Genomic DNA, 17,340 nt, shown 5'->3' on the forward strand with positions numbered 1-17,340 from the left:
AAGATAACAATTCTGGACCTCTTATACCCATGATGGCGAACCTATGGCACACGTGCCACAGGTGGCATGCAGAGCCATTTGTGCGGGCACACAAGCCCCAGCCAAACTTCCTGCACTGCGCATGTGCGTGCCTCCCAGCTGATTTTCAGCCTGCTTGAGGCCATTTTCGCCCTCCTGGAAGCTTGAGGGAAGCCTCTGCAGTCTCCGGAGGCTGAAAAATGGCCTTCCGGAAATACCGGAAGTGCCGAAATGGGCCCATTTTCAGCCTCCTGAGGCTCCAGAGGCTTCCCCTGAGCCTCCAGCAGGACAAAAACAGTCTCCCCCAGCTCCAGAAGCACTTCCGGTATTTCCAGAAGGCCTGTTGGGCACTTTTCGGTAGCAGTGGCTTTCTTCGAGCCTCCGGGAGGGTGAAAACGGCCTCAAATGGGCCAAAAATCAGCTTCGAGGTGTGCGCATGTGCAGTGCAGGTAAGGTTGTGTGCGCATGCGCAGGGGACATGGGGCGCATTGAATTGTGGGTGCCAGCACATGCATGTTTCAGGCACACCACAACAAAAAGGTTCGCGATCACTTTCCTTCCTATACTGCAGACTTTGAAATAACTTTGTTAAGCAATTTGAAGAATATTGTTTGCTAAATGTCTTGTAGGGGCCTGCAAAGCATTTGGAATGATACTGCCTGAAATTGCTTTCGAGATACATCACTTTTGAAATGCTGTGTGCTCGAAGTGGCCTGTTTCATATTTGAAACAGGAATATTTACATTGTTATTTTATTCATAATGTTTTGCACATTTATAGTGTCTTTTATGTATTAAAACAATTGATAAAGACTCTCCAAAGCAAAGTGTGTTAACAGTTTTTCACATTTTTTTTGCCTTTGGCTGCATTTACAAAAAACACTTGTTGCAAATTGTTTTACTCAGACTGAGTTCACACAATATGTTAATCCGTATTTTGCTCAATGTGGGTTATAGAATAAATCACAATTGGTTGCATTTATATGACATACTAAACCATCTTTTACAAACCACAATCTCTGGGTTCGAACTGCAATCAAAATAACCTGATTGATAAATACAATCAAAATAAACTGTGATTATAGAAATGCAAATCAAGCAAACAACATGATTGAAGGTTAAATTTTTCAATCCTGGTTTGTATTTTGGTATGAACTATATTTGGCTATTGATAGATTGGATGCTGCACTCCAGCAAGTAGGTGGGCAAACTTAAATTTATTCTTAATTTTAATATATTACTGTATAATTAATTTTTCATTCTCACATATTAAAAATAGCTTGCAGATAATACAGTATGGAGACCTTTCTTTTGTAGCAGCAGAAGCTTCTGTCTTCATCAGCTTCAGCTTTGCATAATGCCAGAATTTTCACACATGAAATTGATACTAATATTGACCTTCTGGTCTAGAAATCTAAAAATCTAGAAATGGGGAATTAGAAAAGTTTACACTCATCTGAATATATAAACGTGAGTACACGTGCTCTGTAATAAGGACAGTGCATTTTAAAGTTTAAACAACATGAAAATCAAAGATGAAGGTGCATACCCATGCAACATAGCAATCTGAAAGCCACATTGCAATACAAATTTAGTATAAATATACAATTTTGAAATGAGAAGTGCAACAAGCCTCTTCGAAAAAATAGCTTAAGTAATGTTGCTGGGTCCCATCTTGGTCACTTCACAAGTTCATGCAACAATACCATATTTAACATTCTTTCATATATACATAACAGATGTATACCCCACCCACCCCTGGGACAGCATTTGCAATTCCCACCTATCCCATTACCTTCATTTGAGACAGTCATGAGAATAGCCGCCACTTATTTAGTACTTCTCAAGTTCTCTTCCTGGAAGGCACCTATTATACAATATTGCACAATTGCAAGAGACATAACATTTATGTTCATGTACTTTAAATTTTTTTAATACTTTAGGACTTGGGCTTTTCTGACAAATAAAGTAGCCTATCTGGCTTATACCACAGGCTAATGTTAAAAGGCCTGCTTATACTGATTCAATCAAACAACCCACCTTTACCTGAACTATATACTGTACTATCTACAGTATCTAGGTGCTTTTTACCACCAGAACATAATAAAATCCCATCTGGGGACAGACAAAACTTGAATACTTCAAGCTGGGTGGCAATTTTATAACAACATATTTATTCTGGCTATGTACAACACAAAGGGTAGAGGTTTTTAAAATTTTCCTGCAACTAAGTCTTTGCAGCATACATAATTAAGAAGGGTGCTTTCCAAAATTTCCTACATATAAAACACTACTATATCCCCATCCCTACCCCCAGTTTCCTGTCAGCAAGGTCTGTAAAATGACAGTACATTTTTTTTTCAACTGAGCTTTTTAATGGATTTTAATTGATCATATATCAAAAGTTTGGCCTCCTTAGGATTCTGCAGATTGTCCCTCAATCCTCGTTGTTATCACCATTCCCTTCTAATCATAAATGGGAATGAACTGTAATCAAGGAGTTCAGTTGTAGAAAAATCAGGTAGTTTCAAATCAGGCTTTGATAACAAATCTTTCAGGTGAAATGACCATGTGCTTGATCCAGGTAAGAATTTGCTGTTTTATTTAACTCTGATAAAGTCCGTGTTCCCCTATTGTTGGTTGCTTATCAGGTGATACATCCATATCTACAAAACAAAATTTTGAAACAGTCATTTAAAATGAAGTGCCAAATGGCCTTAGCTGGCTGTTTAAAAAAAAATTAAAATACCACATACCTTCTGCCTCTACTTGATTTATAAAGTACCATATTTTTCGCACTATAAGATGTACTTCCCACCCAAAGTGGGTGGAAATGTCTGTGCATCTTATAGAGTGAACATTGCAGGGGGGAGGGGGTTGGTGCGCCACTTGTTGGGGCATGCTGGAGCATTTGATTGGCAGTTGGATCGGCCTCTTGGAATAGCGCCAATCAGCTGTTCTAGGTGGTGAAGATTGCTGCCGCCGCCTATTGGCCCCTGTTCATCGCGGCCCATTCGCTGTCTGCCCATTCGCCATGGCTCATTCGCCGACAATGGGCGTCGAACAGTCCGCGATGAACAGTCCACAGTGAACAGTCCATGGTGAACAAGCCATAGCGATCAGCGGTGAATGGGCTGCGGCAAATGGGTGGGTGGCAAACTGGCAGCAGTGACTGGGCGGCAATAGGCAGCAGTGGTGGTGATCCCCGCCACCTAGAACAGCTGATTGGTGATATTCCAAGAGGCCGATCCAACCACCAATGAGCTGCTTGGCAGCAAAAGGTCCAACATTGCCTGGGGCAGTGGCAGCTCAGCTCAGCTCAGCTCAGTTGATCGGTGGTAGGCTCAACAGAGTGGAGCCCTGTCGAGCCACATGCTAGTGCTGTGATAATGTGCTGAAGCTGATCAGGACACTGTTTGCTGCAAGAACGCTAGCCAGATGAATAACAGATGGATGCTGGGAGGCAGAGACAGATTTTTTTTCCTGTTTTCCTCCTCTAAAAGTAATGTGCATCTTATAGTCCAAACCATCTTATAGTGCAAAAAATATGGTACTATTAGTACTGGCTTAAATATACAATAGATGTAGATGAAGACTTGTATTTCTGGACATCAATTTTGACAGGTGCTATTCTTCAAAACGTGTATTCTCCAACTCATGCATACGTTACTCCTTCATATATGTACTGGTACCCAGGTTACCTCATGAAGTAGAACCAAGTCATGAATACAACTGACTTGTAAATGGGACAGATTATGTGGCTTCATGACTACTGAGGTAAACCTCATCTCTAAAGCACACAGGATTCATTTCTATATTTGTTGGCCTTAAAAATTGTGCACTTAACACTTCTTGATCATAATTAATGCTAATAATTAAAATAATTCTGACAGCATTTAATGAAGATTCTATGGTACATTACAGAAATGGGAAATCCTGCCTTTCGATAGGATGCTGTACTATTAATTTCGGACATGCTGGATTGAACAGTCGGGGAACGGAAGGCCCTAGGTTCCTTTTCCTTGATGTATAATATCAGATTCCTTATTTCAATGCTTCCTTAATTCTTCAATGGAAATGGTGTCAACTGTAATTTGAAAATGTGCATCGCTGGAGGTTTTACTCCTCTATACATAGCAAAGAAAACTAACTACTGCTTATTTATTTAGTGTTTATAGCCACTTTCTTGGCTTTGTTTTTCATGGTTTCCTTGTCCAAGAATAAAGAAAGGGATATGTAGTTGCTTGGGCATTCAGTCCAATCCAAGCAGGAAAGGGGGAAAGGAAGCAGCTGTAAAATAAACGCTTCCTTGAATTTTTATAAAATTCAGAGTTTTTCCCTGTCTGTCCTGCAGGAATATACACCCTCTTTCACCTGGGCTGCTTTCCCATCTTTTCAGAAGTGTTGCTGCTCATAAGGGTGGGGGGACACAAGTCTCACCTGATTGGGACTGAGGGTGAATCCTGTGGAAAAATAGAAGGAAGACGTAGAAAGTAAAAGCCAAAGCTCCAAAGATGGTTCCACACACCAGGAAACTATAGCTTCCTTGATCATGAATGATCTGTCAGAAAGAAAACAAGATATTTTAGGTTTTCAAGCTTTGGATACTGTCTTAAAAATTAATGAGCACAGCTCATTGGCAGGAAGAATAATGTTAAAGTGCTCCAGTATTGCTGACTGAGGTTATGCAGACTTCATTTCCCTATTGAAGAAGTTTGTGCCAGACTGTCTGACCTTCAGGGAAAGTAGCATATGCCATCTGCTTCCCCAGGGTTTCTACCTGCTGGACATTAGTGTGTGTTTCCACTCTGTGTTTGTGTGTGCGTGGGAAGACTTGCAATTCAAGAAGTGCCAAAATCTGAGAAGCAACATGATTACATGAAGAAATGCTTACTCCATGTTTTCAGTTTAAACATTAGGGTACCTCTAAGCTTCAATTTCTTAGCAGATCACAATTCAGTGGAAATGCGTATACGTTGCAATATATGATTATTACTGGCCAGTCTTTCCATATGGTAGAAATATGTCTTTGCTAGCTTTCTTTGCACCCCTTCTCTACAAACTGCCACCTATGCTAGAGGACACATTAGTGATCCAAAATATGCTTGTGTGCTCCAAATCCCATGTATAGTTTCCAGCATTTTATTTATTTAAAAGGCTCACATGGGCCATTTCCATGTAAGGCTATTCAGATATCTTTTCTGAAATTCAGTTGGTGCAGACACTACTAAGCTAGCTTAATTAGCAGTCTTGGTGTAAGATTTCAATTTTATCTTCAGTGGTTGAAATTTTCTGTTTATTTCCTGGGAGGTAGTTAGATGTTAATTTACATCCAGCAGGACGTCATTTTCATATCTAATATACTTACCGACCCTACCAGCAACTGTAGAACCATCTCTCCAATTCCTGCTCCTGTCACCAATACAGTAGTGGCACAGCCTGGAATTAAAAAGTTGGTATGCAGATGATATAAGACTGTAGTCTATGACTGGGACATTCAAACAAAAATGGTAAAAATTAATCTCTAATATAAATGGCTTGTCAAGAATGCCACCTGTCTTGTGCTGAAGTCCAAGATAAACATTCAATGTTAATGTGCCCCTATCAAAGCAAATAAGGAAGAAAAAAGCATCAGGATTTGTGGTTTATTCAGTCTGGAAGAAAATAATTCCTTGAGAGCAATTCTGTGTCCTTTCATTTTCAATACTTAGCCAATAATGTGATAGCATCTAGCTGATCTTGGCTGATTAAAAAAAACTTTTTTAACTTTAATACAACTTCCTAGTTGTATTGCGATGGAAATAATTACAAAATACCAGGGCAATAGAGAAGACTTGGAAGTTGACAAAACATCCCAGAAGAAGTAATTTCGATTTGATTTCCAAGAAAATGTCATGGATATTTCAATGAAATCATCAGGAGCTGAATTCAACTTCAGTAATACAGTATATTACATTATATTATACAATAACATATTATATATATAATATTGTACTGTATTTAACAATATGTGTAATCAAACCTGGGCAAATAATACCGAGAATAGGAAAAATAATATATGACAAATTAGATCATTCAAAGCTGGCAGAATATCAGAAATTTATTTGCACAAAATGAGAGTTCTATGAGAGTGAGAGAGGCAGAATCCCCATTACTGACTAATGTATTATCACTCAGCAAGATCTGAACCAATGTAAACCCATCTTCCTTTCTACTATTTTGGCACAATGATGGTTCAGTGACTCTAGAAGATAGTAAGTCATTAATGGGCCCCTACTATGGGTCCTACCACCTTTCCTAAATTGGCATTCTCCAACTACTAATTTTCTCGCAAAAGAAAACATGGGGACAGTTTACCTTTGTACTGGAGGATGTCCTCAGTGTAGGCCAGCACACTGGGAAACGTGCTGCTGAGGAAGAGGCCAAGAGAGGCAGTCCCCACAAAGAGGAAAACCACACTGGTAGAAAAAATTAGGAGTAGGAAGAATGTTATAAGCACTCCAACCTGCAGTGACATTAAAAGGGAAAGTAGAGGAATCAAGACAGTCAAACTCAGCTCTGAAAGAAGCAGCAGCAATTATAAAAAATACATCACAAAGACAGTAATAAATACAGATTCTGAAATCAGCGACTAAAATTGTAAAAGGTTAGACAGAGTCTGAGGGAGGAGCCAAGAGAGGAATCAATTTGGAGTCTTTTATGTTCCCACAAGTGATCCAAGTCCACTCCCCATCTTGCATTCTGTTAACTTTTTATCTAGTGCTAAATTACTGCTAACCATTAGTTGACTTTGTGTATGGCTTGTCCTATAAATCTTAACTGGAGCTTAATATATAGTTCTGGTTCTTCGTGTCTGACAAAAATGTTCCAAGAATCTTTACTTGACACCATTTCAGATTCTGCAGGAAATTTACAAAAGAGAGAGAGATGGGATGCCCGATTGACCAACATGCCCTTTCATTGCTCTCCTACTTCAGCTTTGTACTTTGATACCTGCAGCAAAGAACCAGAGACCTACTGAAGTCAACATTTCGAGTGGTTGCTGCTATTTTCCTCCAGGGTTTTGCTACTGCATTGTTTGTAGTATAATTTTCTTAACATGTACTGTATGTGGTTAATGTGCCATTGTTTTGTTTTTACTTAATTTAGTTCAGAATGGTATTTTTCAGAGTTTAGGAAAGAATAGGGAGCTTGTCATACAGAAAGAAAGGTAGAATAAAAATGTATCCATACACTGCAACCTCCCTCTATTAGAGACATCCTTTATTCTTCCACAAATAATGGACCATTTGTTGAATGGATCTGAATTATCAGAATCATAATTAGCGACTGCTTTGTAGTTGTACTTTGTCTTAATCTACATTGTATATGACATTGAATTAGAGCAAGAAATGTGTTTGTTTGGTTTTATTTTGTCTAAAACACCAATATTTTTAGGAAAAAAAAAATAATACTATTAATTACAGCATTTTATTTTTTAAAAGAATTGGCATAACAACTCCAGAAAAACATCTGGAATTGAAAATATATATTTTCAAAAAGATTGCTTTGTTGTATAAATCCTAAGCTTTCACATAAGAATTGTGGTTCATATGAATCCCTGAAGGGAAAGTATATTAATCTGTCTGTCCCCAGCACTCCCAAACATGATGCCCTCCAGATCTATTGAGATACATCCTACTTTTGTATCGTGACAATTAACACAAAAAATTCACAGAGTTTGTTATTTGCTCGGTGAATAAGATTTGGCCATACCACATTGATGAAAACCATGGTTGCTGGCTTCATTCTGTAGGAGACAGGGATAGAAATGAGTCTGCCCAGTGTGATGAACCCCCAGAAGAGACTGGGCAGATAGCCAGCCCTCTTGTGTCCCACTGAGAGTGGTTCCTCTACTGCGTAGCTGTATACAAAGCCAGAGTATTCACCCTGAAGAGATGAAAACATGCTTCATTATATTTGCACTCTTTCTGTATTAAGCAATGACCATAGCATTCATATTTTATTCATTCAGATGATTTTTTAATAATATATAATTATAGTTCTCTAGACAATTGGATAAAAACAGTTAAAATAATGGTGTTGTACTATCTGGCACAATTTAAATCAAAAGATAGAATTTAAAAAGTCATTTGTAAATCTTTTGCACATTTTTTTTTAATTCCCAGAATCACTTAATTTGTGAAAATGACTTGTAAGAATAAGGTATTAGATGCAGGCAACAAAATAAAAGGAGGGGAGAAATACATTTACAAAAATGTAAGTAGCTAGGTAAAAAATGTTCTGTCCTTGCTTAGAGTCAAATAATTTTACCAACAGAGCAACAATCAACAATCAGCAAACTTGGGAAAGAAAAAAAAGGAAACACTACATGTTTATGATTGAAAACTATCCTTTGATTTTGGAACATATGAACATTTCAGGCCAGCTGCAGAGATCGCACCTGAAACAAAATTAGATTGTTTACATGGTAGTTGCTTAGCAACTTTGTTAGTCTCCCTCAATCTTGCATTCTCCAACTCAGCAAACCCCAATCTCTGAAGCAGCTTGATTAGACCTGGGAAAGCTACTCTTGTAGGACAGATGTGGGCCTGATGTTTTCTTTGTCACTTGCCCTTACCAGGATCCCATCTGTCATAAAAAGGAGAAGAGCTCCAGTCACATGGACACCAAAGTAAGAGCAAGGAAGTCCTCTGAAATTCTTGCTTTGGCAGCACCCAAAGAGGTCATCATGCCCTGGGGAGAGAAAACAATGCCATGTAAATGTATTGATTAAACTGCTAGTACTGTATAACCAGCCACTTTCTAAACATGAGTTTAGCATAATTCACATTGGGGAGCTGAACAACAACTCTCATTTGGATAAGCTTATATTTAGTTTATATATTTATAATTTTGATTTCTTTGGGCACCATTCCAAATAATTCTGGTTGTCCATTCCTAGTATATTAAAAGAAGAAGAAGAAGGGCAATAATTTCTGTGTCCCATAGTTTGTTGGTTTCAAAGCATAATGTTGGTGTTAAAGGAATGTATGATATTATTCTTCCCTCACCAATCTCGGCTATAAATCTGTAATTATTACAGAGAAAACAGTAACCAATGTTATATAAAGTTAATACAAAAAAGATATAAATTTTAAAATGAAAAGATTCCTTATCTACAAAAGATGTCCAGGTGTGTTAGACCAGATTGCCAAGGTTGGAGACCCCTGTGTTAGACCACAATACTAATGCTTCCTAGTCAAATTAGTCAATAGATTGTGATATGTACTCTAAGATCTGAAAGGTACCAGCAAGAGAAAGGTAGAACAATGCTATATTGCAGGTTAATTCTGCTGACTGCCAGCAGCCTGATTCTCACCAGGCTCAAGGTTGACTCAGCCTTCCATCCTTCCAAGGTGGGTAAAATGAGGACCCATATTGTTGGGGGCAATATGTTGACTCTGTAAACCACTTAGAGAGGGCTGTAAAAGCACTGTGAAGTGGTCTACGTGCTATTGCTATAATATAAATGAGTTCCCTAGCTGAGATATGGATAAACGTTTTGCACTGAAGGTTCACTGGTAAATGCTCGGAACCTTATGCCAGCAGTGGATGGTGTCTCCCATTTTTCTCCTGTCTCATGCACTCAAATGCGCCTTCCTTTGTTTCTAGGGGGAAAAAACCTGTTATTTTTTAAAAAAGCTGAAACCAATGAGCAGCTCTTTTTTCATCCATCTGGATATAGTGCAAGGGATGCTTTTCTTGGAGCTGGATCTTTCCTCCTCAATTCTAATATTCCACCACTCATGCAAATTATACCTTTTGCTAGAGTTGAAGAAAGCCACTCATTGGGAAAGGTGCAACTCTCAGGGAGAGGAAGCAATGGTGAGAAACAGTTAAGGAGTCTATATGCTACCAATCCTTCATTTAATCCCCAAGAGTTTCAGATCCTATGTATTCTCATTAAAGAGCAACTATGGATGTGGAGCAATAGATCTGAATGAAACAAAAGGTATAATCAATAAGTGACAAAATAATTTGTGAAATCAATTCAGGAGTATTGCAGTTCTGTTGGAAACCTTCCAAGAAGCAGTGATTCAGTTGGTAGCTGTTTGTTTGATCCAACAAGACTCTTATTATTTTTCATTGCTTTTAAAAGTTGCCTTGCACTCATGGTTTGTGCTTTACAGGTTAATGTCACCGTTTCTTCATTTGTCATATGCACCTAAGGCATATTGACAGGTATTGCAGTTAGCTGCATGGCTTAATGAGGTTTACTTAACGCCACCATAAAATGTGAACACATGCTCCTAAAGTTCATAAGGTGCAAGCTGACAGATGTTGCTGTGAAACTATCAACTAAATAAAGCAACACAGCTTTATAATACATACAGAAAATTGCTTCCTATTAAAAGAAACCTTCTAGGCATGTATTGATTGCTTTTCATCTTCACACTACACACTGTGAAATAATTGCCTTGTTTATTAATGAGAATTAATGAGACTTATTGCAGCATAGGGATAGAGTTATTTTTGCCCAGTTAAAAGTGGCTTCTTTATAAGGGGACCAAAGTGAATATGGAGCCACCTTTTCAACTAACAAGAGTTTTTTATGGACAAATACAAACGACTGTTCTAAATGCAGTCCACAAGACAATCTATTGCAAAAAAACTATGAACTACACCGGAGAACCTGCCCTGGGAATTCATAATCTGCTGAGCATAATATTAACAGATACTAAAGACAAACATCATATTCTTGTATTAATGGACCAACCAGTTTGGATTGCTTTGACTTCCACTTGATACGTATTACAATTCTGGAAATCAGCCTATAGGACTATACAGAGGACTAGTAAGAGAGAATTATGTAATCTGCAACTCAGAACACTTTTGCTAGAGTTTTTTTTTTTTTTTTGAAATCTCTATCATAAACAACCTTCAGTAATTCTGATGTCTAGGTCCATTTTAGAAGAAGAATAAAGACCATTTTGGAATTTGAGGTATTTGTTGAAAATTAACATCAGCATCTTAATATGGAGGGTTTTTTTCTTTGGAAATCAGCTTACTCCCACAATAAAACAAAGATTCCCACATTAAGAGAAAGGCTATCTTTATATAACATATTCACTTATGCTTAATATAATCTATTCAATTAATCCAATTTTATGGTTTGCACAACTCACTGAAGAAGACATAACACAAGCTGTGTCTGAACATCATCTTAAGCTACAGTATGGGTAATTAATTTGTTTCCATGTATTGTGTGAACAAAGCTATTATATGATTGGTTCAGTTTTGGCTGATTCTACTGCAGGAACTGTAGCCAATTCAGGCTGATACAATAAACCATGACTTAATAATCTTGGTTTAATGTTAGGTATAAGCCCCAGGCCTTCATAGGACAGCACATTATCCTCTCTTGGTTTTGCTGAGATAATGGAAGCAAAGTAGACCCAAACTGGAATAATCTATCTCACCTATTTCTACTTGGATTTTTGATGAGGAAGTAGAAGAGTCATCTTTGTCAGTTATCCGTGTTTCCATTGCCAATTCGTCTGCAGGTAACAGTGGGGGACTTCCAGTGGGGCAACACGGCACAAGCCTTTCCTTATACAGTAAAAAGAATACTGCAATGGGGACAGGCAGCTAGAAAGCAATAGAAAAGAGAAAGGACAGTTAGCCAAGTAGACCTACGTTGTACTACATCCACTGTATAGGTTGTATGCTAGTTCTTCCACTGAAAGAGGCTGATCTGGACATTCTTTGATGTTACTTGTGTGCATAGCATCATCTTTTCCCAACATATACTAAGAGGAAGGGCACAGGTAACATGATTACATATCGACAATTATAGCCTTCCTGCTTTTAAATCAATGTGTTGGAACAAAACATTTTGCAACTGCAGGTTCTACTGGCAAGAATATTTTAAAAGTTGCCTTTACGAAGTTTCTTTTGCTACATTTTTATAAAGGGTTAAAAACGGAACAGGTTCCACTGGATTAGAACATATAGTGTAAGACAGCAACACATTTTTTAAAATTTATTTAATTCAATTTGGATGTTGCCCAATTCCAAGTAACTTGGCGCAGCTAACAACATTGGCGCAAAACACAAAAATAATTACAACCCCCCAGTGGTTGTACCAGTTCTGTGGGCTTGTTAGACGTGGCATGGCTTGTTGAGTGTGGCTTGTTGGGCATGGCAGGGGAAGGATATTGTAAAATCTCCATTCCCTCCCCACTCCTGGGGGACGGTTACTGCAAACTCCCATTCCCTCCTCACCCCACTAACCTGCTTTCCAGCTCTGTTCTCCTGTTCAGGGCAACAAAAGAAGAGCCCTGATCAGCTGGGACTCAGGAGGCAGAGAATAGATGGGGCAGTGCCAGTCAGAGGTGGTATTTGCTGGTTCTTTGAACTACTCAAAATTTCTGGTACTCCAGAACTGGTCAGAACCTGCTGAATACCACCTCTGCAACCCTCTTCCACTGCTACTCCAAGATAGCTACCTAATTACAAAGCAGATATAAAACATCACAAAGAGGGTAATTCCATCTACCCTATCTGAAGCCCTGAGTAAATTGTCTGGTCTTTAAGAATGTCATCAGGGTAGGGACCATACTGATCTCAGGAGGGAACTCATTCCAGAAGATATACTTTCTCATTGCCAAAAGATGACATTATTTAATCAAGGAGACCTGAAGCATGTCCACTTGGTTAGCTCTTTCCAGCTAGGCAGACAACAAGGTAATTCCCTGGATAGCCAGGCTCCATGCCATGCAAGGTTTATAGGTTACAACAGACATCTTGAATCACACTTGGAAGCATACTGGCAACCATTATAGCCTGCAAAGCAGAGGTGTCACATAGGTATACTAAGACATGTCCATCACAGCCTGAGCTGCTGCATCCTGGACCAATTGAAGGTTCTGAATAGTATTCAAGAGCAACCCCATATAGAATGTGTAGCGATAGTCAAACCATGAAGTGACGGAGTGTAACTGGCTGGAGGGATGACCGATCCAGGAAAGGGTGAACTGGTTCATGAAATGGAGCTGTGCAAAGGCCCCCTCCTGGTCTTCCACATCTATGGCATAAGATGGGCATATATGTAGTGCATAAAAATATACCTGAGCTTCAGCTGATCAATAGAGGAGATGCATTACAGCCATTATGAGTAGCACATTTGGCTCTCCAAATGACAAGCTGTAAAACTCAACCCAGATATAATATTTGACATGTTTTTTTTTTAAAAAAAACCTTCTCAGTCAGATAGGTTCTTTTTTTCACTTAAATTACATCATGCCTTTTGAACTAAATGTACTTCTCTGCTAACTGAAGAAATAACATGCTGTTTCTCACTCTGCCAGCAGGTGACAGGCCAGGACCACAGATGCTAGCAATTCTGGTACCTGCAATGAAAATAGCTTTGCATTCTACATTAACACTGAGGCTGGTATTTAATGACTGCAACTAAATTGTGCATTCCATCTGGACAGGCATTATCAAAAGATTAGACATGGATCCCAGAAAGTTCCTGAGAACACTTCATCACTAGTACTTTTCATTCATTGCATTCAGATATATAAAAACAGCTTCCCTTTGTGGCTTTTGCCACAATATAAAATGGTTCTGTTAAATGCACACAGTTTTTGCTAAGCCTAGTGAAATATTATGCACAATGGCAGAGTAGAAGCTGTATCTGAAAGTAATTAATGTTAATTGAAGCTATCTTTTTCCTGTCCCATCTGATGATGGTGACTGCTAGAACATTCATAATTAATGAGTGATTGCTCTAAGGTTTTTTTTTCTGTCTGTGACTTAAGAGAGCTGTAAATCCACATTTCCTGATTTTTGTTGGCTCACAGAGTTATTTCAAGGTATGGAGCACTCTCTCCCTGCCTGCTCCCTTCTCAACTGAATTCATTTAAGAGGTCTCTATTGTTCATAGAACAATAGAAACAAGAACAGCTAGTTCAGCCCCATGGAAGAAAAACATTTTCCTTTAATAGTTAGAATCTTTCCGGAGGTCAGGACCAGTTTGTGTTAATGGCAAATTTGCTATGAAAGTAAGAACAGCAAAAACAGATGCATATTTCACAGATCATTTGAACAATGTCAAGCCATAAAATATTGGGCAAACACTCTATGTTACGTGTTGAGCTATTCCTCTATGAGTGGAATAACAGTCCCCTTGCAGATGGATGCAAGGATGAATGGGAGCAGTGGTTCAGTGTATGTGAGACTTACAAAACTGAGGAAGGCTAGTCCATGTAGCTATTATCTTGGCTGCAAGTTTGAAGGAGCTTGCCAAACAAGATCAACATAGCATATAAAATAATTTAGAGCAAGTTCCAGATAGCAACTATCTGAATCATGTATTATATACAAGAACTCATAGCAATCCAAAATCAAATAACTGAAATGGTGTTAATGGCTGTCCCATATTACATATTCCCCTCCATTGGTAAAATCAGGCAAATTGTCTTGGTAAAGTGCAGTATTTTGCTAAGTGGGTTCAAAGCTGGGTCCTTTTCAAGAAGAAATAGCTCACAGGGACAAAGAATCAGATGTTTGCAATAGTTTTTCTTCAAACATGTTAAGTAAATAGCACTGACTTCAGACACTGACGTCACCACCAAACTTACCCTGTCCTCAAATCCACAATTGCTTTTCCTTTCTGATGGACTGATGTGAAGAGATATTTATCTTCATTGCTGCCATCATAATTCATGTCATAAGTTTCCATTGAATTGGAAAGAACAAGAACTGTCCATCTTTTCAGTCTGAAGCAGTACTACTAGAAGTTATGGGACTGACATATTTTATAAATTATAAATTGTTGGAGCTGCCAGTTTAAGGAAGCCTTTCTCTAATCTCTGATTCTGTTTTACTTGTTTCTAATCTTCTTTTGCAGATCAATTACCTGGACTGCAACATTTACAATAATATTCCAACATTACATAAAACTATTGTGGGAAGGATACATATAGTCCTTGCTTAATGACCAGTTGCTTAACGAGTGTTCAAAGTTACAATGAAGCGCCTCAGAATTACTTACAACCCATTTTTGAAGTTCCAATGGCAATACAAACCCTGTAGCCATGTGTGATCACATTTTAGGCACTTGGCGATCAGCTCTCATTTGCAGTCATTTCTATCATCTCCCAGTCACATAACCATAATTTTTGGCAGTTTTTGCTAGTTTCCATTGATTACCTCTGATTTCTGGCAAAAAACACCAATTAGAAAAAAAGGATTTTGTTTAATGTGCGCGTTTTCTTAATGGCCGCAGCATTCACTTATTGACTGTGGCATTTGCTTATTGACTGCTGGAAAAACAGTTGTAAAATTGGGCATGGTCACATGGAAACCATCATGACTTAAGAGCATAATTCCTGGCTCACTTATAGTCGTAAGTTGAGGACCATTTGTACAGATAGTAAGGGTCTATACTGTAAATTGAAAATGAATAAATAAACCCATAGGAAGGAATTGCAATAAGAAATTGTTTGTGGTGTTCCCATTTCTTTCTTTCCAAGGTTTGGTTTTTCATTAAAGTGACTATGAAAACAATATCTGGTTTATTTCCTTATTATCCCACCCCCATGCTGGAAACATCTGAAAATAGTGATATTAAGATATTTTTATCCACCATACATCCAGGAACAATATATTCCTGTTCCTTTTCTCTGATTGTTTTCTAATAGCATACCTTTGGTGTCTGCTTATTTACAATCTATGAGGTCAAACTATGAAGACCAAATGCTGAACTCAGTAGGGCTCTGGGCTCTGCAGCAAAACTCTTCTTATGTAGGAGAGAGAGAAAATAGCCTGAGGTCAATCAGAGACTCTCATGAAACAAGAGACTGGAAGATTGATAGGCCTTTTTTAACACTCTCTGCCAGGGGTTTCCAACCTTGGCAACTTTAAGCCTGGCGGACTTCAACTCCCAGAATTCCCCATCTTAACAATCTCTGCCAAGGGTCTCCAATCTTGGTAACTTTAAGCCTGGCGAACTTCAACTCCCAGAATTCCCCATTTTAACAATCTCTGCCAGGGCTCTCCAATCTTGGTAACTTTAAGCCTGGTGGACTTCAACTCCCAGAATTCCCCATTTTAACACTCTCTGCCAGGGGTCTCCAACCTTGGCAACTTTAAGCCTGGTGGACTTCAACTCCCAGAATTCCCCAGTCAGCTGGTTGGGGAATTCTGGGAGTTGAAGTCCACCAGGCTTAAAGTTGCCAAGATTGGAGACCCCTGCTCTATGCCACACAAAAAAACTCCTTATTTAAGTAAAGTAAGTATATTTTTCAACTTTAACACGATACATCCCCATTGAACAGCTCCCAGAGACATTGAGAGACATTTGCTGCACATTGCAAGTGAAAAGACACAATTGCTTCAAAAACGTAGATGCTGCCTTAGTCATCGTTACAAATTGCTTTTGAAAGGTAGCCTTAGAGTAGGGGTCCCCAACCACCGGGCCCCGGACTGGTACTGGTTGGGGGATCATTTTCTACCAGGCCACCAGTTTGCTGGGTGCCGCCATCTTGTTTCGATGAGAAAGTGCTTCTGAGTGAGCTTTTCTGGTTGGAAAGCGTTGTTTGGGTCCTGAAGGAATCTTCGCGCTTTAGTTTCATCGAAGGGTGGGGGGGCAGTTCAAATGAAGAGCCATCCCGATGGCGGAGGAGATTAAGAAAGCACAAAAAAGGTACAAAGAAGGAGTTGAAGGCAGCGGGGAGAAGCGGGGGACGGCTGGCTGACCAGTCACTTGGCTCGCCTTGCCTTGTCATGCGTGCTGATGCCGGTACTGGGTCGCGGATCATTTTGTGATGCCGGTACCCGGCCGTGGCACAAAAAAGGTTGGGGGCCACTGCCTTAGAGTCTGTTACAAGAACCTAAATAAGAGGGGATTAAGGAAACAATTGCTATAGTTAGATCTTCCTCTCTCAGAAAAATTACTGTAAAGGTCCCATACCAATAAAAGTACCGCTTGACTTTGAACAACAACAACAAAAAAGAAATCTCTGAAAATCTTAAGGGGTGGCACTTTTTAAAAGTCATAATCTTGTCCTGTCACTGAATTTTCTCTTTCTACAACTCGAGTAAAATTCTTCTACCTCCATCTAAGTATTCTACAAACACAACTGTTTAATTCTCTTCTTCCTCTGAATTTTGCTTATCTTTCACCTTTAATTCTTACAGTTAAATGATGCTGATCAGCCAATTTGGCTTCTACTGCTGGTTTAACTGCCAAGATACATATGGCCAGAGCCAAAACACTTTATTGCAGGATCTCACAATTCGCTTTTAGAGTGACATCGGTAATGTGGCTCTG

General features: G+C 38.9%; 1 protein-coding gene across 1 annotated transcript in view; it reads right to left on the reverse strand.

The window, feature by feature from the left end:
- Nucleotides 1-1,214: 1,214 nt before the first annotated feature.
- The window catches only part of SLC60A1 (solute carrier family 60 member 1), a 44,269-nt gene continuing 28,143 nt past the window's right edge, over nt 1,215-17,340 (reverse strand). Inside the window, exons 4-10 of the mRNA XM_026715654.2 lie at nt 11,480-11,648; nt 8,638-8,753; nt 7,773-7,946; nt 6,375-6,522; nt 5,386-5,456; nt 4,458-4,578; nt 1,215-2,683 (exon numbers count right to left, since the gene is read on the reverse strand). Coding sequence (XP_026571439.1) covers nt 2,622-2,683; nt 4,458-4,578; nt 5,386-5,456; nt 6,375-6,522; nt 7,773-7,946; nt 8,638-8,753; nt 11,480-11,648 — 861 coding nt within the window. The 3' untranslated portion in view covers nt 1,215-2,621. The remainder of the gene's footprint in view (nt 2,684-4,457; nt 4,579-5,385; nt 5,457-6,374; nt 6,523-7,772; nt 7,947-8,637; nt 8,754-11,479; nt 11,649-17,340) is intronic.

The sequence above is a fragment of the Pseudonaja textilis genome, chromosome 3, assembly GCF_049901715.1.
Source record: "Pseudonaja textilis isolate UNSWEBS1 chromosome 3, rPseTex1.2, whole genome shotgun sequence".
NCBI lineage: Eukaryota > Metazoa > Chordata > Lepidosauria > Squamata > Elapidae > Pseudonaja > Pseudonaja textilis.